We start from the raw sequence: 22,160 nt of genomic DNA on the forward strand, positions 1-22,160 counted from the left end.
ATTTGATGGTTCGAATATTTAACTATAACAGCCAAAAATAACACAAGCACATAGGCTTAGAACTTGGAAATGCATTTTTCATTGTCTATGTGGGTTTAAAAGGAGCAATGTTTTTGTGAATTTTAAATTGGCTCCCTGCTGTGTGAAACCTGTGTTTTCCACTTATTATACTTTCTATGTATAGCAGTAAGTATATTACTTTCTTTCCAAAGACACCTCAATCTATATTAAGCAAAGGTGTGTCTGCCTGGCACAAAACAAAGATGGAAAAAAAAAAAGCTACAGACAGACAGATATAAACAAATCTACAAAGTGGTTATCCACATTTTTTCAGTCTAATTACATGTTTAAGGTTGACTTTTTACTCTTGTGCTTGTGTTTGCCGAAGCAACTTGGGCTTCTGCCAGACTTTTAAACCACGACACAAGGTCAGGCGATCAGCTGATCAGTGGAGTCTTCTCAGTTGTCACGCAATCGTAGATACTCAAACATCCGATTATTCCATAGACATTTAACGTACCAAATTAATTCTCTCAGTACCTTTGAGATGATGAGGATAAAGTCTTTTAGTTTAAATGTTTTTTTTTGTTTTGTTTTTTTAATTAAAGGATTATTTGGCAAGAAATATTTAAATTGAGTTACTCAGGTTTTGAAAATGAAAAATATACACACCACTGTGTGTCATTAGAGATTATTTTGATGTATCTGTTACAAATCCTGATTCATTTTGATGGTAAGAAAAAAAGAGTGAAAATTTTAGGCTTTTATTTTTAATGATCTTTGAGATATTTGTGTTCAAACATCGCCTCTGATGGCATGAAAATAGGTTGATGGTTCGCTTTAAAAAAAATTATATTTAACCTCCTAAGACCCGAACTTTTCCACGGCGTGCATTTTAATTTCTCTTTCATATTTGGGCATATTGGGACCCGATGAATGTATAAACAAAGAATTACCAGATTTTTTTTTTAAACCTGATTTGTGTTTCTAAGAAAAATGAGAGCCACATATGAGGATATTCGTTTAAAATTTCAATAGAACAGTAGCAGTATAATGTCCTTGTAGGTGGATATCAGGCCCTTGTAGAGCAAAATTGAGTATTTTGGTCTAAATAATCCAAAATGTGATGTCCATATATGTGGACGCCAGGTCCTAGGAGGTTAAAGCTAAAATTTTACAGGACTCGTTCTATATGTTTAACCTTTGTACCATAAAATGTGTGTAAAATATGCAAATCTGAGACGATCAAACAGAAGACCAGTGTTGATTTGAGAAGAAATGACGCAAAAATAAAAGAATCTAATTTTCGGCAGTTTTTAAGGGATACAAATTACAGACTAAAATTGTGTTATTCAAAAGAAAAGCTCAGAAGTGCATAATTTAGAATAGTCACATATAGAGTAAGTGATGCATTCATAAGATGAAGAAAATCTGCGGTTTCCCATGTTGAATGTCAATCTCATTTCTCCTCTTTTAGGTTGATGGTCTTGCTGCTCTCATCTTGTGCTCTGGAGTTGTTGTGGCAGCGGGCAACGAGCCTTTCAGATTAGCAAACTATAGTTTTCACAGAACAGGCCAGATGGCACAGGCCATGTTCCTGGAAACTGCTGAACCATCAATGTTACAACCTAGAGCACGTAAGTGTTAGTTTACGCCACGGGGAAAAGGAAATATGTTATGTTTTGTTATTCTATTCAGTTACTCTCATACCTCTCTCATACGCTCTCTGTACGCAAGTTTGAATCTATACAATCTTTTCCTTGAAGTGTCAAATCTCTTAAAAAAGCACAGAGTAATCTCACGTTGTATCTTGTTTACTTTCATACCAAAACAATGGTATAAAATAAAAATGGTAGATTTTTTGTGGGTGTCCGGATTAATTTTCAAAAGAAAGATATGAGAGTGAAGCACATAAGCATGCTTATTATAATTTCTGCTATTCTATTCTTTGAAGCACTACTGCAAAATCTTTACGTGACCCAAGATCTTTTTTCTTTCTTTTTTGTCCCATCTCTTCTCCAAACATCTCTGAAAGCAGAGAAGAAAAAGTCTTTCTCGAGCGGACGAGGATCAAGGAACTTCTCCGTGTCATCAGAGCGATATATTGTGAACCAGATAAACGAGTCTCAAAATGGCCACCTGCATCCCCACAATGGAGTACTTGAAGCAGAAGCCAATCAGCATCACACATCTATGGAGATGTCCGGAACTGGCAGGGAAGATAACGTGAATCAAACCTGCGTCGTACCTCACGATGATGACATTGAAAAGTCTTTCCGCGTGAATCAAGATGGCAGCATGACTGTGGAGATGAAAGTTCGTCTGACCATTAAGGAGGAGGAGATGCTCCACTGGACAACCACACTCAGCCGCACCAGCCTTAGCAAGAGGGCAGCTTGTGCCTCAATTTCTGAGTCAGGCAACCGCTCCCCTGACTCGAACAATGTCATTCCCAAAGACTCCTCTAGTATCAGCGAGGAAGAAACGAAAGAGGAGAACTTTCCCTCCGCAGCTGGAAAAGGCGTCGGCTTTAATGATGAGCGAACATGTGAAGGATACACTTCAACAGCTACGAGAAAAGCAAAAAAAAGTGTCAAACGCACTCCCACACCTGGTCCTCGACATGTTAATAAAAAGGCGTCTATTGAGAGTGTGAAGAGGGTCACAGAGTCAGGGGTGCAAGAGAGCATGCTGGGACATTATTCCTATGTGGAAAGGACAGCCGATGGCGAAACAACGGAGGGATACTGCCTTGTCAAACACAGCAGCAGCAGCAGCAATAGACCCATCCCAAAACCTCGCAAAACAGCATCCGCAGGAATGAGCAACAAATGCACCCCCTCCTCCATCAGGTCATCAGGAGTTGCTGAGGTCCTTCAGATACAGAATAATGGGATGGAGTTTAGAGAGACTGTGATGCATATTTATGAGACCCAAGGCTGCTATGACAACTATTTGGCGAATCAGGAATATAGTGTAGATGGCGTTCCTTTACATGGCTCCCCTCCAGCACCACAAAGTAAACAGTCGACTGACTCAGGGCCTCATTCATCGAGTAATGATTGTGATATAGATTGTAGCTGGCAGCCACCCACTGCTGACTCACTGCAAAGGCAGAAAGAGGAGATGCTATCACTGTCATCAGAGCCAGTATCTCTGACACATGAGAATACAAACAATCTGTCTTCACCGAGTGAAAACGAAACCAAGAGAAACCTTCAAATTCTAGAGAGAGTAAAACTAGACAACACTCCAAAAAGCACGACGAAGAAAAAGATGACTACATCTGCCAGGAGCCAGAAGAGTTCAACTTCAACAAGTAACACGGATAAAAAACCGAAGGAAAGCCTAATCAGCCCCTCAAAAGATAGCAAGCATTCATCTGCTGACAAGCTAAGCAGTAAGGTCAGTGTGGGGAAAAGGAGTGTGAATTCTTCTGAAAGTGCTAGAAGTGGTCAAAAGAGTAAAGGAGCAGAAAAGAAAGCAGAAAGTCTCCAATCTAAGAAATCCAATAAAGGTGAAAAAACACCAACAAAGAGCTCAGCCTCATTAGTTAGAACAGCACCACAGAGACAAAACACAAGCAAAGAAGCTGCTAGCGATATTGGCCACAATGTAAATACTCCAACTGGAAGGCCACAAATGAAAAAGAACATGTCAGACATTTTGCAACCCAACAAATCTCTTACTAAAAAGACAACTAGCAAGCCAAAATCCATGCCTGAAAGCGGAATATCACCAACAAAACCGCTTGTTTCGATGCCTTCTCTCGATCCTTCACCCTCCGAGATCCACCAATATGTTGAGAACTGGTTGGAGAAAGTCACCCCAGACCAAGTGCCATATCCAGAGGAGGTGATCACAGAGGAAACACAACCTCGAACAAAGGTTATATTTCAGATAGGCGGAGATTCTGAATCAGATGAAAAAAATGAATGCCATACTAATTTTGATGAAAATAACCCATCCTCCAATGATGTTATAAAGGGATCATCATCTTGTCTATCAGTTCCTCTTAGCCACCAAGAACTAACAACAGTACAAGGTTTAAGTGTTTCTATGCCAAATGTCAGAGCTGACCTTGAACATCAGGAGAACAGACTGAGGCCACACAAATCTGCAGAGGCCATCTGTCCAGCTGGCGATGAAACATCTTCATCATCTAACTTTTTGAGTCCCAAAGCAAAGATAAAGCCTGCCCTGCAACAACTCTGTTCATCTATTCAGTGCATCAGAAGAGCCTCTGACACCAACGTGGCATCCAACCTTGAAAAATCTAACAGCCTTCCCGATTTCCCGACACAAGTAGCCTCGGTGTTTGGCTCGTCGTGTAAAGCCTTTGTGTCATTCTTGTCAGTGATGACTCTGAGAGATCACCTCATAGACTCCACACCACGAGAGGATAAAATATCAAGAACCAAGTCAGAGGCGATGCTAATGATGGAGTCCCTGCAGAAGATTTCGGCCATCGAGGACGAGGAAGAGCAGAGAGCAAGTCTGACTGATTTGCAAAGCAGAGCATCTTCTCGTTTAAGACAGAGCTGGAAGGATTTCCAGATTCTGAGGGAAAGGCTTGAAAGTGAACCCCTTTCTCCCAAAGTGTCAGAAACGGAGTTTGCGCTCGATGTCGTCTCTGAAGGCGGCGATGCATTTGAGGAACAGCATTCGGGCATTGATGAGCTGATGGAGGAGCTGAGCATGCCGCAAGACCTCAGGGAACAGATCGCTTCGACAATCAGAACTTTTTACCCTGTGGAAGAGAGCCAGTGTGTAGAGACTGATCGAAACCAGTCAGACTCAGAGGAAGATTTAGAGCAATTTGTCCAGGACTGTAACGATGAAACAAAACAATCACTTGAGTCTGATAGTCGATGTGTAACTGAAGACACTCCTGATGCAGTTTATACCCAACAGGGACAAATAATAAGCAAGTCAGAGCAGCCTAGTGAAACCCAAGAATCACAGACAGAAAAAGAAGAGTTATTAAAAGACAAAGAAAATGAGACAAAAGAAGAAGAAAGTGGCAAAGAGGAACAATTAGAGGAGGAAAAAGAGGTAAAGATGAGGGAAGATGAAGATACAAAAGAGACAGAAGCTGATTGTTACACGACTGAAAAGGAAGATTGGGAAAGAGAGGAAGAGGAAGAAGAGGAGCAAGAAGTAAAATCAGGGGAAGTAAGTAGTGAAGAATCTATTGATAAAGAAGAGGGAGGGGCATATGAAGAGGAGGAGACAAAAGAAGAAGAAAGTAGAAAAGAGGAACAACTAGAGGAGAAAAGAGAGGTGAAGATTAAGGGGGATGGAGATACAGAAGATGAAAGTGAAGGGACTGAAAAGGAAGATGGAGAAAGGGAGGAAGACAGAGAAGAAGAGCCAGAGCAATCAGAATCAGACGAAGACAGTGGAGAGGGGTCTGTTGATAAGGAGGAAGCAGGGGTGGATGAAGAAGAGCAAGAGACAGATGAAGAGGAAACAACAGAGGAAGTAGATGAGGTGAACCAGCAATATAGAGATAGAACAGACACAGAGGCCGATAGTGAAGGGACTGAAAAAGAAAATAGGGGAAGAGGGGAAGATGGAGAAGAAAAGCCAGAGCAATCAGAATCAGAGGAAGTGAGTGATGAGCAATCTCTTGACAAGAAAGGAGCAGGGGCAGATGAAGAGGAGGAAGAGATGACACTGGATGAAAGAGAGCTGGGGGATGAATTAGGAGAAGGAGAGGAAGAAGAGGCTGATGAGACAGATGAAGATTTCATGAATGAGGACCCAACTCAGTATAGTGCTGAAGAAACAGATGAGAGAGAGGGTGCTGGGGAGACAGAGGAGGAAGAGAAGATAAATGAGAAGGTTTACGAGGAAGGTGAGGAAAAAAGCAGTGATGGAGGGGAAAATGAGGAGAGGCATAAGGAGGAGAAAGAAGATGAAGGTGACAATGTGGAAGACACAAATAAAGGGGGTGGAGTAGAAAATGTAACTGTAGAATTAGAGCAGGAGGAGGAAGAAAATGAAGAGTTACACCTTGTTACAGGTGATGTAGAGCAGGAACTACTGGAAGGTACTGAGGTATCTGACGATGAGGAAAAGAAAATTGGGGATGGTATTGAGGCAGATGAGGAAAAGGAGGTGGAAGCAGAAATAAATGCAGTTACTGCAACAGATGCAGAGGAAAGTGTTAGTGAAAATGCAGATGATGACAAGGAAATGGAAGAATTTAATGAAGATAGAAATGAGCTAGAAGTTGAGGATGAAAAGGAAACACAGCAAATAGAAGAGGTTAGTGAGGGAAACAATGAAGAGGAGGAGGAGGAGGTAGAAGAAGAGAGAGAACAAGATGAAGAACATGAGGACGAAGGTAGTGGAGATTCTGTGGTTAAAAATACAGAGGAAGAGAGAGCAAGGACAACAACAGACGAGGAAGAGGTAGACGGAGGAAGGGACATGGACACAGAAGATGAAAAGTATGATGAGGCTGAAGACAGGAGGAGAGAGCCGGAGCAAACAGAAAGTAGTCAGGAGGTAGAATCAGCAGAAGAGAGAGAATGTGGAGAAGAGTTAGAGAGGGATGAAAATCTGACAGCAGGTCAAACTGGAGATGAAGAGGAGAGGGAGGATGATGAAGAGAAGGAGCCACAAGAGAAATTAGACCAGGAAAAAAAACAAGGCACTGAATCCCCAAGCAAATACTCCTCTGAAGGTCAGTGTGCTGATGACAAAGGTAACGGAACAGACACGGTTACTGAAACAGATGAAGGAGGAGAGATGCTTACAGAAAGAAGTGGCAGTTTATCCCATCCAGGGGAAATATCCCAGGAATTACTCGACTTTGTGAACTATGCCCTCCGGTCTTCTTCGCTTGTATTCATATATGACAAGGATGGGAACATTAGGATAGAGCCTGATAATGCTCAGGTTGTAAAAACCAAGCAAAGTGTTCTTCTGAAAAGCAGAAAAGACAGTTCATACGGCTTAAAATGCCTGCCAAGCCCGAGCACCTCTGATTTATCTGATTACAGACCAGAAACATCAGAGAGCGGCAGCTATAGAACTCAGGAGTCTGTAGATATTATGTCAGAGAGTGGAGGAGAGGCTTCAGAGAAACCTTCTCCAGTCTATACACATTCAGCTGTCCAAGCTGAGAGGACAAGTCTGGAACTGGCTAGCTCAAAGTTGTCTGTTGCAAGTAACTCAGGAACCTTTCCTAGTTCCAGTGACTCAGGTACTAAAGCCTCAAGGGAGGATCTTTCTTACTTCAGTGCAGCAAGCTCATTAAAAGCAGATCGTGAAGCCACCACACAGGCTGCACAGTGCATTGCTTTTGTCTCACAAAACTCAGCAGATGGGGTTTTGATTGATCAAGGCAGATGGCTCCTAAAGGAGAACCATCTCATAAGAAAATCTCCTCCAGTCTCGCTGGGAATGTACAGCAATTTGGACAGCACATCCGTAGACACAGGTCAGGAGAACACTAGCGACGATTCCCCGCCCCATTTCAAAACTCAGCACAGTCCCCTTGCAGCCATATCCTCATCAGAACTCGAGGAGATGGCGAAGCCTCCGACTCCAAAGTGCATCTACTACAACCTGCCACATGGTAGCGACTCGGACCCCTTTTTAGATGCTTCAAGTATTAAAAGCAGTGATCGAGGCAGGGGTGTCAGGGTGTCACCTACTATTGACACATCAAAAACCTGGGCAAATAAAAATGGCAGTCAGTCTTCCTTTGCCTCAGTGGAGTTCAGAATCCCAGACAGAAAAGTTCATCCCGAGGGCGAGTCAGCGGTTGTGACACAGCCAAGTAGGACATCTGGTGGCGTAAGCCATGTACTACAAGCACAAGACTCAATGGACAATCTGCATTTGAGATGTGGCCAATACTGCCCCATACTATGATATTTAACAGAATCAGCTGCTAGTATCGACTGTGTTTGTTGTTTAATGTCATGCAACTTGAAAAATTTGTTGTTTTATCTGTAAATAATTATGAACCATGAGAGTTGTGCCTCTTATTTGCATTTGAATACAGAAAAAAAAGTCTAAATTTACGATATTTTTTGGTGCTGAATATCAGGTAGTGTTTGATAGGATAGAAGAATGTAAACAAATAAGACCTATTTTTCTTCTCCCTCAAATCTCTTGAAAATCATACGGGAAATAAAAAAAAGGTCATCTGTAATAGAAAGCAGATTTCATTGCTTGTATTATTTTACTGCTGGTTTGGGTTTGTCCAGAACATTTATTTCTAATAGCTGTTTGATCTTTTTAGATTAAAGAACTGATATACTTGCAAAAAATCTATAAGTTATAGGTTTCTTACCCAGGCTCATTTAATCAGCAGGATATATGCTACTTGTGAATTGGACTACTGTAGTACTGGCTTTTTACTTTAGGGTTTGGTTGAGGCCAAAAATAGAGTACAAAGGAGTGAAACTGATTGGGTGAACACAAAACTGATACTGTTGCTTTGGTTCTGTAATAATTGAATGCTTTCTTATTTTATCAACATATCAGGATGTGTTAAAGTGGTCATCAGGATAACCAATGATAGAAAAGTGAACATTTTCATTTCTGAGTTTTTACTTTTTTTTTATGTGCCTTCTTTTAACACCCACACTTTGGGTGTGAGTTGAAATGTTGTATGTACAGTCAATATTTAACTTACATTGCTATCTCTATTAAAGGTGTACCTGTGTTTAAAGCCTGTGTTTACATGTTCACACGTCCACAGTGGAGAAGTTTTGGAAACAGAAGAGATTATTTTTGGTGGTTTTATTAGCCTGTCTACCACTCTATCCATCGTCTAATCAATCACCCAGTCAGTCAATCAATCATCACATCAGTGAGTCAGTCCGTGAGTTTGTCAGCTTGATTTTTAAAAAGATTTAGGTGACAAACGCCTGTGGGATGTTATTCTCTCAAATAGAAAATTGACTAATGTAGCCCAGTTATAAGTAGGGGTTAAAAAAGGCAGCTCAAAAAATATACACTCATCCCTGTCTCCTCAAAATACTTTCAGGGTTGAGTTATAAAATAGTGAAAATAATCCTATTTGTGTTGAGTGCCTAGAAGCATCTCTGGGCTCTGGTGGTATTTGACTTTGGTTACAACTAAGTGAAACGTGAATTTTAAATGAGCCGTAGGCTTACATTACTCCGTTTATCCTCTAAACTATTAAAAGATGTACTTTAATAGACTGATTTTGGATACAAAATTGTTATCTACTGGTTGTTGTTTTAAGTCTCTGTTTTAGTCCGTGTACACTATTTGAGTCTCACTCATCCTCGGGCAGGTGAAGGTGCAGAGGAGAGTGCGAGTCATCTGCAGCTGTCACTCGGTGTCAGCAATGGCCCCCTGATGCAGTCAGGCATATGCAAGTGACACTTGATGTGATCGTCATTGACAGGCTAGCTTGTAATATGCGTGACCAGAGGGATCTTATCCTTGAAACAAGTCTGACCAGACGGCTGCAGGTGGTAATTTGAACAGGGATAATTCATTTCGACATTTACATGCTAAATATTTGACAGACTACACATGATGATTTTATGCTAATGTGAAGGGAGAATGCTGGGAAATCCTATTAGTGTGTGTGGGTGTTTCCGCTCCCTGTCCCTGTGCCTGACCCTTCCCTGCAATCACACACACATGGACACGCACATACACACACACACACACAAGCACAGAGTGAGACAAAGAAATACAGAGACAAAGAGAATGGGGGAGAGAGGTCTTTACAAAGTGACCATTCTGGATACTTTCCAAGGGTTTTGTCAGTCACTATGGAGATTTGGAAAATAGCCCTTGCACTTTAATTCCTCTGTTGTTACCATGGTTCAAAGGTATCCAGTGGAAGCGAAATGAGCACACATGCCTGCTCTATGTGTTTTGCTTACCATTGACAGAAAAGATCCAGCTTAAAAACAGCAGTAAAACATCGCAGTATCGCTAAAACTGATAATGTTCAGTACTGTGCAAAAGTCTTGAACACCCATTATTTTTTTATATGTTGCTTCTAATGGAGCCAGACTTTCTTTTAACTTTTAAAGTGTTCTTGGTGAATAGTTCTACAGGCATTGTGAAGGTCTTTCAAAGTTCTTGAGCCTGACCGTTTTCAGAGGACTTTTGGTTTTGTTTGTTCGGTTGTTAAGTCACTTAGGACTAAACTATAAATCACTCAAGCATAAAAAAAAGACCCTAAACTGGAGAAGTGACAGACAAAAAAATCTACACCAGATAAACAGTATCTGCTAAGTTATGTCCTGAAGAAGTAACTGAAAATTCCAGAACCTGACCTCACCTGATCCATCTACTGTTCGCCGAAGCCTCATCAGAAATGGACTCAGTGGAAAGGTGCATATCAGGAATCCATTCTGAAGGAAGGGAAACAGGGAAAAAAGGCTGAGGTATGCCTAATTATGCAAGAACTGCTATGAAAATCAGTATCAGGTCGGATGGAGTACTGACTATAAATTGGAAATGTCAACATTGAAGCAGTGTGGGATCATCTTGACAGAGAACGGAACAAACAGCAGTCAACATCCAAAGAAAAGGTTTGAATGTCCTTTAAAAAGCCTGGAGAAATATTCCTGAAGACTACTTAAAGACAAGACATACATATAAATGTCCTTGTTTAGGTGGTGTTTGATGTGATTTTTAACTCTCTAAGAATTAGCATTGACCACATGAATCCAGTTTTAAACAGGCTCTACTTTCCCCCACTGATGATAACCTGACTCTCACACTGACTTGACAAAAGCCCACAGAAGCCCCTGCCGTGGATTTACAGCCTTTCTTTCTCACGTTAAGATTTATGACTGTCTGCTCTCTGTGCATTAACTCATGTGCTGCAAATACTTTGTGCTCAGATTCTGCCTACAATTAATCTGAGCGGTCATGACCCGCAGAGATGCTGACCAATTTAAAAAGACCAAAGGAAAAAAAAGAGAGAGAGACTTTTTGCAATCTTCTCACCACAATAACTAATTTTCACAACCTTATAGCTGAACACATCACTTATGTCCTGTGAGAATCGATGAACAGTGCAGCCACTGTCTCCACTTTAGTTCTGCTAAATAATGTTGGGGATGATCACTATGGCTACTGGTGCGCACGGGTTTGTGATTCACCATCATGGGAGATAAAACAAAGGGTTCCTTTTTGCTTTTACCCTGCAGTTTTGAAGGGACCACACCCAGAAATAAGATTGAACTTATCTGTTGCCCTGCGCCATTACAGAGTGACTGACTCTGACTGATGTCGAGTCTTATTTGATTCTTTTTGTACGCCTCCTCTAATTAGCTCCCCCGCAGGGCTGTTGCTTTGGAGCAGAAAAGCGGAATCTCAGCAACAAAAATAAAAAGACCAAGCGATACATTCCCAAGAATGGGAGCTATTTGGCCCAAACTGTTGCACTGTCAAGCGCCGTGCTACACACAATAATTACGGCCTACTGTCTGCATTCTCTTGATGCAGTTAGGTGACAGATCAGCAATACACAATCCCTGCTCTGTTTGTGTCAATCCAGGCCTCCTCTGTCTCTCTCTGTGGCCAATACTGGCAGAGCGGGATCATAATGGGCCTGGGAGCAGGAATTTTCATGGCCCCCACCCTGTTTCTAAGTGAGCGTTGATCATGTGAATTTCCGTAGCTGCTTTTGGTAATGGGCTTCCACTGTTTTACTCAAACCATGGCCTCATGTTTGCATGCTCAAGCACCACAAACTGCTTCAGTTATTATGCTTTTGCCTATCACTTCTCCAGTTTCAAAAGTTTGGAATTGAACTTTTGAAGTTCTCTTTAGATTTTAATGTTTAATGTTAATTACTAAAACATCTGTGGGCCATATTGTACAAAATCTTCCTTGATACCTTTAACTGCATTTTGCCCTTTATGCTGGAAGTTAACTGGAAGTTTCCTTATCTGATTCGTCCTTGCATGTCTTTGGCAAATGCCCCTTTGTAAGATTTGATGCTTCTTTAAATCCCATGAAAAAAAGCAAAAATTTAAATGGCTCTCGATACAGATCTGACCACACACATAAACCTCATCAACTTTACAAAGATTTGTTTAAAAATAGAAAATACTTACACAATCTCACTTTTCAGGATAGGATTCAGTGACAGTCATCTTGTAACAACACAACATGAATGCTAACTTAAGAAATTTAAAAAAAACTGCTCCAAAACCCCCAAATCAGTATCAAAATTGACTTCAAAGCAGTTCACGTCTCATACTGTGATTTTATTGGATTTGTTTATATAATTGCACAAATAAAGAAAAGACAAATAATTATTAAACAGAAACGTGGGACTGCTTTCTTGCACAATAGCTTGCACAGGATGTTTCAAAAAATTTGAAACACCCTGTCTCAGAGTGATGCTGAAAAAATATTTCATGCATTTCTACTTTTCTATTGAGTAGTGTAATTTATTATTATCAGGCTATACTGTATACTGTCACCAACTCTTTCCTCATAGGGAGTCATCTGATTGGTGGGATTTTCTCTGTATTGTTGTAGGCTCTTTACCTTATAATATAAAGCACCTTGAGGTGAATGTGATTTCATGCTATAAATATGAATTGAATCGAATAAAAAAAATATTGACCCCTGATATTGCTGATAATATACATACATAAAGCTTTTCAGTGCCTTTCAGGTTATGCGCCAGAGTCATGTAAACATAGATTCAGATGATTCTTTCTCATTTATCTGCACACTCACTCACATTATTTTCTGCACATTCAAAATCAAAATCAAAAAGCAAACATTTTGTGTGTTCTGGCAATTTATTCAAAATGAGAGAGGTGAAATCCAATTTATACAATCACCATTTACTTCTTACTTGATTAACACGCTTTTGGGCACAAACGTCGACTAGAACATCTGTGCAAAGTCTTAACAAATATGGCACAGATAAGGACTATGAGAATAAACCAAACGCTTTAAACAGTCAATCTGCTTAGGCAAAGCCAGGCTATAATTTGAAGTTTGCGTCACAAAGATCAAACAAGCTCACCGAGTAGCTGGGTTTATTACTGCACAGTCATATCTCAGGGGCTGCACGCCAGCTTCAGATAACCGCAGTCACCCTCACCCGCAAGCCAAAAATCTGAAAGTCTCCCTGAAAGAGATATTTGTGCATTCAGTCTTATCTAGTGAAAAAAAAGTCACTAAAACCAATTTGATCTCTCATCTTGGACTTATTTTATGTTTACTAAAGAGCAGATAACGCTCAGCAGCACCAGTGCAGCACAGTTGGGAGGTGTTAGGTGTCATTGGCTCAGCTCTGCTGCCATGCGTCTCTCCTCAGAATCACTGAATCTCAGCAAGTCAGCAGCACTGCAGCACTGACAGCCCTGTGCGCTGAGAAGGGCAAAAGACAGAGGAGGGAAAAGAAGGAAAGAGCTTTTGGACACAAAGAATAGTCCTTACGGAAATATCTCATTATTTTCGTTGCATTTCAGTCTGAGACGAGGGTGACAAATAATACACCCCAAACAAAAGCTTCAGGAATGCAGCAAACCTGCCAGTATTGAATGACTTTGACTCATATCCCCCAAGCTCTCTGTTTTTCTCTCCTAGGATTAGTGTGTGACATCATCAGACTTGTTCTTTAAACCTGATTAACCGTTGTGTGAGGCTGCTGACTTGCACATACTTTACTAGACCTGTATTTCTCACCCAAGCAAACACCCTTCACCAAAACAGTAGACATATGTAAAACACTACGGTATTACACTTCGACATGTAGTCATACACTGAATATGCTTAGTGCTGACATGGGTGCATTGCTTAAAAAAAAACCCTAACTTGTTTTCTTTACAATTCTCAGCATTGTATGATGAAAAAGTCCTTTCCTCTTGTGAGGTGCTAAAAATGTCACTGTTTCATCTACAGTAAGTGAGAGTGTAAAATCATTCATTGTGATGTTTGGTGTCCCAGTAGAAATTAAGATGAGCGTTAAAGTTCGGGCAAACTTGGTGAGAGTAGTCTCAAATGTGTGCAAAATCTGCAGGATCAACATCTTGGACACAACAGCACAATCCAATTACTTTAGGCTACTGTATGCGAAGAGTTGGTGTAAATATCTGCGAGTCTGACAGGCAAATATGTGTGCTCTGATTTGCGATTGGATTCTCAATGTGCCACTCAAGTCACTGTTACGTATTTGCATAAGGAGGAGACTATAAATGAGTAACGGTTTAGGACACGCCTTCCCAGGCGCTCTTCGCAGATGCTGATAGAAACAAGATATATTCCAGATCGGCGACAGTGCTCTGGTACTTAAAGACACAAACAAGATGGCCTATAGATCAGGTCCACATTCCTCTTACCGAAAGATGTTCGGCGGGGAGAAAACCGCCGCAAGGTCCAGCTACTCGAGCCGCCAGTTTTCGATCCCGGTGCGCTCCTCCCGGGTTTCCTTCGGGCTCTCCTCCACCCCGACCATATACGCGTCGAAGACCCAGAGGCTCCGTAGCAGTGCAGCCATGCCCCGGCTGGCATCCGAGAACTTGGACTTCTCCTTGTCTGACGCCATAAACACCGAATTCATCACGAACCGCACCAACGAGAAGGCGCAGATGCAGTCCCTCAATGACCGCTTCGCCAACTACATCGAGAAGGTTCGCTTCTTGGAGCAGCAAAATAAGATCTTGCTGGCGGAGCTGGAGCAGCTGCGGGGCAAAGGGACGTCCCGGGTCGGAGATCTTTACGAGGACGAGATGAGGGAGCTGAGACGCCAGGTGGACCAGCTCACCAACGAAAAGGCCCGCGTGGAAGTTCACCGGGATAACCTGGCAGACGACATCGACAGGCTGAGAGAGAAGTAGGAGGCGTGGCACTTTTCTGTCCTCAACTCCATGTATTGTTTCTTTTGTTGTCTAGAACTGTTATTCAGCTCTGGTACATTACATAAATCTTTATTAGTTAGAGCCTAAACAGACTATGTATAGAGTGAAAGTATGTAAACATAAATTCTTACCCTGCACTGCGCAAAAAATTGTTTTTCGTGCTTAAAGGAGAAGTAAATGCCGCAAATGATTTTTAAGTGTATATTTACAGTGGCTGCTAAAATAAAGGTTCTGCTTTATGCCTTTCTTTGCAGGTTGCAGGATGAAATTTCCCAGCGGGAGGAGTCTGAGGCAAACATGCAGGGCTTTAGACAGGTACAGCTCTACACTGGTGACAGCAGCCAAAAACTGCAATAGATGGACATTTTGAGGGTGATAAAGAGAAGTGTCTTAGATCTCAATAGCAGACCTACAGTGCCTCATATTCTCAGCTGTTTTTGGTTAAATTAAGGTTTAAGCAACCAAACTGATGGAAAGTGATGTGAAAGTAATCGGATAAATCTTTATCCTTAATATGAAGATTAACTTTCTCATTTCTTTTCTGGGTGATCTCTCTCTAATTATTGCCCATGAGCTGTGGAGGCAGGAATGCACTCTTCTGATGGCACAACAGCAGATTCTAGGCATGATCAAAATAGCTGTAGAGCAGTGACTGACCCTGGACTGGTACAAAAGGCTAAGTTGTGACTGTTGAGTTAAATCAGGCCTGCAGCGAGAGGAGATCTTTTTAAGTCTGACTGGTCACAATGAATGAGCCGGACACAAGGGCAACAACAGTGTGGCTCCAATGTGGTTATCAGAGCGAGAAGACAAGCCACCATGTGATCCGGCTGTCTCGTTCTGGGAGAGCATCAGCACAGAAAAATCTCACTTGTTATGGTCCTGTCAGAGATTGTTCCGTATCACTGGTTTTCACAGGGATGAGTCATGCAGACAGTTTCCAAAGGTTGTCATGGAATAAAAAGGTGAAAAAGAAAGTTGTCATCCCACCAATGTAGTTTAAATGTTAGACTCATGATGATTATATACCTTTTAGGACTTGCTTTAAGTGATACATACGTTACACAGTCATGGCATTGTCTGTGTGAATGGGAGGAAGGAAGTCCCCGTGGCTTGCCTGAGTGGCACACTGACAACAATGCAGAGCCCACAGCCAGCTCTTGCTCAGTCAGGCAGACAGTCACTCTCTCAGCCTTGGGCTTGTTTGGGAACCCCTGCTGAATAGCACACTTTGTTTGTGGCATTAGTGCAGAGGCAAAGCTGCTTCATTTGCTGATACCTCAGTTGCCAGCCTGCCAACGCCCCAACAAAGCCATGGTGCCACAGCCAGTCTGTATGTATGATTAAGTATGATAAAACAGAAGATGGCTTTATGAACTTTATTCAGTAATGTTATAAAATGATAACAAGCCAAATTAGTTACCAGTAGGAGATCTGGAATTCTACTGGAGAAAACTGCAAGGGATTGCAGGTTAGGTTATTAATAATCTCTTTAATAATTTGTTGTGGTTCTGGGTATTCTCCAGTACTAAAAATTTCACTCAATTCTGTCCAGCCTTTTCCCACACACAAAGATTGTCAGGCCAGCAGCTATAGAGGTTCATTGGTTTGTTTTATTGTATAAGTGAGAAAACTCATGCTCCATCAGGAATCATAGAGCAAAAGATAAAATAACTGTGCCAAACAAATGTAGATGAGGAAAAAGTCACTTTTCTTCTTAAACTTGATTACAGTGCTTATGTGAAGTATTTGAGCAAATGTCTGCCTATAATGCAGCTGCTGAATTGTATAACGACACGGGAAAACACCTACTCATCTGTTAACAACATCTGCAAGGACATGTCATGTGCCCACAGTTGATTTTCATTGGATGCATGTGTTTGTGACCTTAATCAACCATACAGTGGGTCATTTTGTGCACTGGATTGTGTGAGGGCTTTTTACAGCATGTGCAAAACAGGGTTTTTTTTTTCTTTGTCAGCAAGCACATTATGCATAACTCATGTCACCTTCACAAGTCACCTTATTAAGAGTCAGTGTTATCGTACAGGATGTAGACAACGCTGCTCTCGCCAGACTGGACCTGGAGCGGAAAGTGGAGTCACTCCAAGAGGAAATCAACTTCCTCAAGAAGCTGCATGATGAGGTAAGCCTTCCTTTTTTGTTGCCTAAGCTAAATCGGTCTACTGCAGAATCACTGCACGTGTGCAGCCTGAGAGGAAAAAGGTACCTTTAGAAAAACTGGGCCAAATAGTTTGAAATATTTGTTAATCTGCTCAAGCGCCACATCAGCAGGGTTTAGTTTCCAAAGCTTTTGTAAGTCTTTAAGGCTAATTGCACAAAAGCATACAAAATAACTGTTAAAAAACGTTCTATGCCAACTGTATAAACTGACTGCTGAATTTGCTACAGGAAATGTTGGAGCTGCAGAATCAGATCCAGCAGCAGCAGCATGTGCAGGTGGACATGGATATAGCTAAGCCTGACCTGACAGCGGCTCTGAGGGACGTCCGTCTGCAGTATGAGAACCTGGCCTCCAAAAACATCCAGGAATCAGAGGAATGGTACAAATCCAAGGTAAAGGCATTTTAGAGAAGCATATTTAACCAAGCGCAGTAACATGAACTACACCTTCAACTCGTGAATTTTTTATGTTTTTATATTCATAACATCACCATGTATCTAACCAAACAACAGAACCAGTAAATATTAGGCTCAAAATTTATCAGGAAGGCCATTAAAAGACTAACAAGTGTCACTAATGTTTCTTTGTATTTGTTTGACAGGTAAAAAAAATAAGTGTTTGCTAACAAATTCACCGTATAAATGCAACATCATTTGTCCAAATTATGTGATTAGTCTTTCTTATCTTAAAAACTGATTATACATTAGAATACTGAGAACTAGCAAGGTATAAGCAATCCTCCTTCCTGCCGTTTGAGCACTAGTGGAAAGTCAGTAACCTTAAAAGTGCCTCAGAGCACTGGTGCCACAGTGGTAATCCCTGCAAGGCTCTGTCGTGGCTACATCTTTCATAATTTACACACTTTATGAAAGCTGCCGTACTCCCATCTCCTTCAGCCTCTGACTCATCATTTATCGAAGAGTTGATTTCTCATTTTTTCCTTCTTTTCCTCTGTCTCTCCTCTCTGTTTGTCACTGTGATTGCCAGTTTGCTGACCTCACTGAAGCTGCAGCCAGGAATAATGAAGCTCTGAGAGTGGCCAAACAGGAGTCCAATGATTACAGACGCCAAGTTCAGGCACTTACTTGTGAAGTGGATGCCCTGAAAGGAACTGTGAGTTTCCAGTTTTTGGCTGCAATATAGACGATACAGAATATATATAAAAATATTCAACATTTGTAAAACTGGAAGCAAACGGGGGAAACTGAGCACAAGTTAAGGAAATAGAAAAGCAGAGAGGAAAATATTTCTTTTTTCTTAACTTTTACTGCAAAAGTGTCTTTTGTTCTGTCTTGGCTGCCATCCCAGAATGAGTCCTTGGAGCGCCAGATGAGGGAGGTGGAGGAGAACTTCTCCTTGGAGACGAGCGGGTACCAGGACACCATCAGCCGTCTTGAGGAGGACATTCACAACATGAAGGATGAGATGGCCCGTCACCTCCGCGAGTACCAGGACTTGCTAAATGTCAAGATGGCTCTGGACATTGAGATTGCCACCTATAGAAAGCTGCTGGAAGGAGAGGAGAGCAGGTGATGGGAGAAGCATTTTCTGAAATGCATTAATCTGTAATACAGATATGAACACTCATTTGATTCAAGATTCAAGATGCTAATCTTAATTAGTGAGCTGTATTTTCTCCGTCTGCAGAATCTCCACCCCCTTGCCAAACTTCTCATCGCTTAACCTGAGAGGTAAGATTCCCCATGCTGATTTTTACAGTTGGAATTACAGTTTTTGCCAGTTTCTAACGATACTTCTCTGTCTTAGAAACAATGGTTGAATCCAAACCACTTATTGAAACCACAACAACCAAGAAAGTTCTCATCAAGACCATTGAGACCAGGGATGGTCAGGTAGAATACGCTTAAAGAGATCTTTCACTTCATACAGGCACATACAGATATATCCCTGCTCATCGCCTTTTCTCTCTTCCTCTGCTCCCTTGTTCAGGTGATCAACGAGTCGACCCAGAACCACGATGACATGGACTAATAATGTCCTTGTCTTTACCAAACCACCAACAAAAAGCAATAAGAAGAAACACATTTCACTCGGGCTACAAGCAAGCAAACAAACCAGCAACACACAAAAAGCAAACAGCTTCGAGAAGTGCCTTTGTATGTGGTGATCCAGTAAGCCTGTTAGTTGACACAGACTGTATTTTGCTTCCTTGGCCGCAGCAAGTATTTTGTCACAGTTGTTTAGACACAATAATGAAGTCAGCACAACACAGCAGTTCTCACTGAGGCCTACAAAAATCTATCTTTGTAACCAAAGTAGTATTTTTGATCAATATAGCATGCACTTACCAGAAAAACTGTATGCTAAAGATGTCACAATTGCCTGTATGCAGCAATAAACCATGAAGACTGTTACTCGCTACTGTGCACAAGGTGTAATACTTGTAATACTGCAGTGCATTATTGTTATAAAGTATAAAAATACTTTATACCTAATGCTATACATATAAAGCATTGCATGAAAAACAATCTCTTTTATCTGATTTTAAGTAAATCAAACTGTCAAAGTGTCCTTGAGGCTAAGAAGCAAACTTGAATAGTAAGTTTGATTAAAAATATTTTTTGCAAAGTAAGTTACGGTAAGTTAAATTATGCTTCTGAAAATCAAAGTAAGACTCCAAACATAATAAACATACTTGCTAAATATTCATGCTAAATATGTGCGGGATAGGGACAAAATAAATAAAAAAAATAACCCTAACTATTAGGTTGTTAGTTTAGTTAATTTATTCCGCATATGTTATGCACATTTGGATGCTTCCATGTCATCGCTTAAAGAAGAACCTTAATGAATTCATTCAGCTTGGCTTCAATTGAACACAATGAAACAACTCAATCATTGAGAGGAACATTTCCAGTATTGGTGCAATTTGTTGTGTTTAAACAAATTGCACAATTGTTTGTGCAGTTACGTATTGATGGACAGTTATGCCACACACTAACTCCTGTGATTGTAATGCTGTGATAATTTACTACTGCCTTACTGAACATAAAGTTTCCTCTCAGGTCGTGATGATTTGGTTATCACACAAGCAGTATTGATGGAGACATTATATGCCTATAATGTTTATCAGTGACTATTTTACTAAGGAGCTTCATCCAGAGACAGTTCATATTCAGGGGCTTCAGTGAGGTCTTTGGATTCAGCTAATCACACCCTACCACCTTTGTTCTAAAAGTATTTACACATGGAAAAGGAATCAGTGTAATGGAGACAGCTCTCAGTATACTAGAAATACACAAAAGTTAATGATATGCAATAAAGCGAAGAAAGAAAACCCCAGTGACCTGAGCAAATAGCAGCATAACTAAGGGATGGTTTAGGTTCACCTGAAACAACCCAAACTATAAGCTTTGTGGAAAAAATAAAGTTTTACTTTGAATTTTAAATGTATGAATGTAAGTCGGGTATTTGTCTTCCAAATCCAGATTGAGAGTTTATGCCATAGGGGAGGGGCCTAAAAGCTGAAGGCTCAGCACGTAAGCCTGCAATCTGAGAGTGAAGTCCTCTTAGTTACTATACTATGGTAACTATAGTAACTATAGTATAGTGCTGTAGTGCCTGTAACACATAATAAAGATAGTTTTAAGCATAACAAAAGTTTTATTTTTACTTTTGATAATCAACTAACGGCATTTATTCCATCAGGTACCACACGGCCTATTGGCCTTTTAATATAGTAAAATCAAATTAGTTAACACAATGTGCCTTTGGAACACAGGAGTGACGGCTGCTGCAAATGTGCTTGTTAATCCCTGCATGTGAAAAAATCTAATTATTTCATTAGTTGATAAAATGTGCTTTTCTGTCAAAAACTGGACAATTTTAAGTGACCACAAACATTTGAGGGGATAGTTCATTCAAGTCGCTGTCACAGTTCCAGTGGAAAAATACATTACAAGTTTGATTAACACACACCTGGGCATATATCAGGAGTATTTTAGTTACTGTTGAAATGTTTTTCAAGTGATAAACAACACAGAATATGATAAAACAGAGCTGATCTGAATAGATCGGAGACAGAAGAAGCTCCAGGCCACTATGACACAATTCAATTCAATTCAGTTCAATCCAGTAAATACAATAGCATCTGAGATTATTTTGTCAGCTGCTGTTTCCAAAATAAAGAAATAGTATTTGACTAAACTTGTAAGCTAAGGTGGACTTCTTTTTCTTCTTCTGCTTCTTCTTTTGTACTGTTTTAGGCTCTGAAAAAATAATTAAAAATCTAAAATTATGTGACAGTTACATGTCATCTGCTGATGAAAGTCATGTGATATGATCAAAAGCTCTGGACTGGTTGAGATAGGATCAACTATAACATATATGAAGTAAATATAACAAAACTACACACAGTTAATCTTAAAATTAGACCTTAACATTTAACGACACATTTTAATTTATGAAGTGTAACTTAAGGATCATCTACTTTAATGTTTGGGAAACTACACTTTTTTTTCTTACAAGTGAAATATAATATTCTGTACCCCCAGGACATATCTGGCAGGTATAGTTACTTCAGACTGGGATTTCAGGTCACCTTATAACATGAAGCTGTTAACATCTCATTCAGCCACAGTGTTACATAATAGTTTTTCAACGGGGTCAATGTGGCGCAAGTATAATGAGGTCAACTGATTTCAGTGCATTAAGTACCCAGACTCCTGCAGCAGACGTTTTTTCCACTGTGACACTGATGCTTCCCTAATCATGTGTGTTGGTCTTCCATCACAAACATATAATATGTTTGAATAAGTGTTAATTTCAGCTTAGAAACATAGTTGGTTACTATGTAGCTTATTTGCACTTAAATTAATTAGTAAAAGTTAAACTTAGTGTAACAATCATTGCCCCATGGTTCTAATTAAAAACTGATAGAAATGCTGCTGCAAATGTAATACACAAATAAATAAGTAAGTACATCGCCTACTTTTTTTAACTGCTGTTTGCCAGTGATTGAGACAACTGCACCCCTCTTCCCTCCGGTTAATAATTGAAGTAGCCAGGAACTACACCTTCATTTTCTTGACCACGCCCAAATCTCGCGATCACTTTTCGCAGATAGGACTAAAGTCGCCTGTGACGAAGGGAATCTACAGGTAATT

General features: G+C 40.6%; 1 protein-coding gene across 1 annotated transcript; it reads left to right on the forward strand.

Annotated features, from left to right (window-relative positions):
• Positions 1 to 14,199: 14,199 nt before the first annotated feature.
• viml (vimentin like) lies at positions 14,200 to 19,412 on the forward strand. The gene is made up of 9 exons (XM_005742514.1): positions 14,200 to 14,824; positions 15,104 to 15,164; positions 16,900 to 16,995; positions 17,262 to 17,426; positions 18,022 to 18,147; positions 18,343 to 18,563; positions 18,682 to 18,725; positions 18,802 to 18,887; positions 18,985 to 19,412. Exons 1-9 carry the CDS (start codon positions 14,298 to 14,300, stop codon positions 19,024 to 19,026), a joined length of 1,368 nt encoding a protein of 455 aa, XP_005742571.1. The 5' UTR covers positions 14,200 to 14,297; the 3' UTR covers positions 19,027 to 19,412.
• The last annotated feature ends 2,748 nt before the right edge of the window (positions 19,413 to 22,160 follow it).

Source organism: Pundamilia nyererei, unplaced genomic scaffold, assembly GCF_000239375.1.
Source record: "Pundamilia nyererei isolate P.nyererei 1_Seehausen unplaced genomic scaffold, PunNye1.0 scaffold00121, whole genome shotgun sequence".
In the NCBI taxonomy this organism is placed as follows: domain Eukaryota; kingdom Metazoa; phylum Chordata; class Actinopteri; order Cichliformes; family Cichlidae; genus Pundamilia; species Pundamilia nyererei.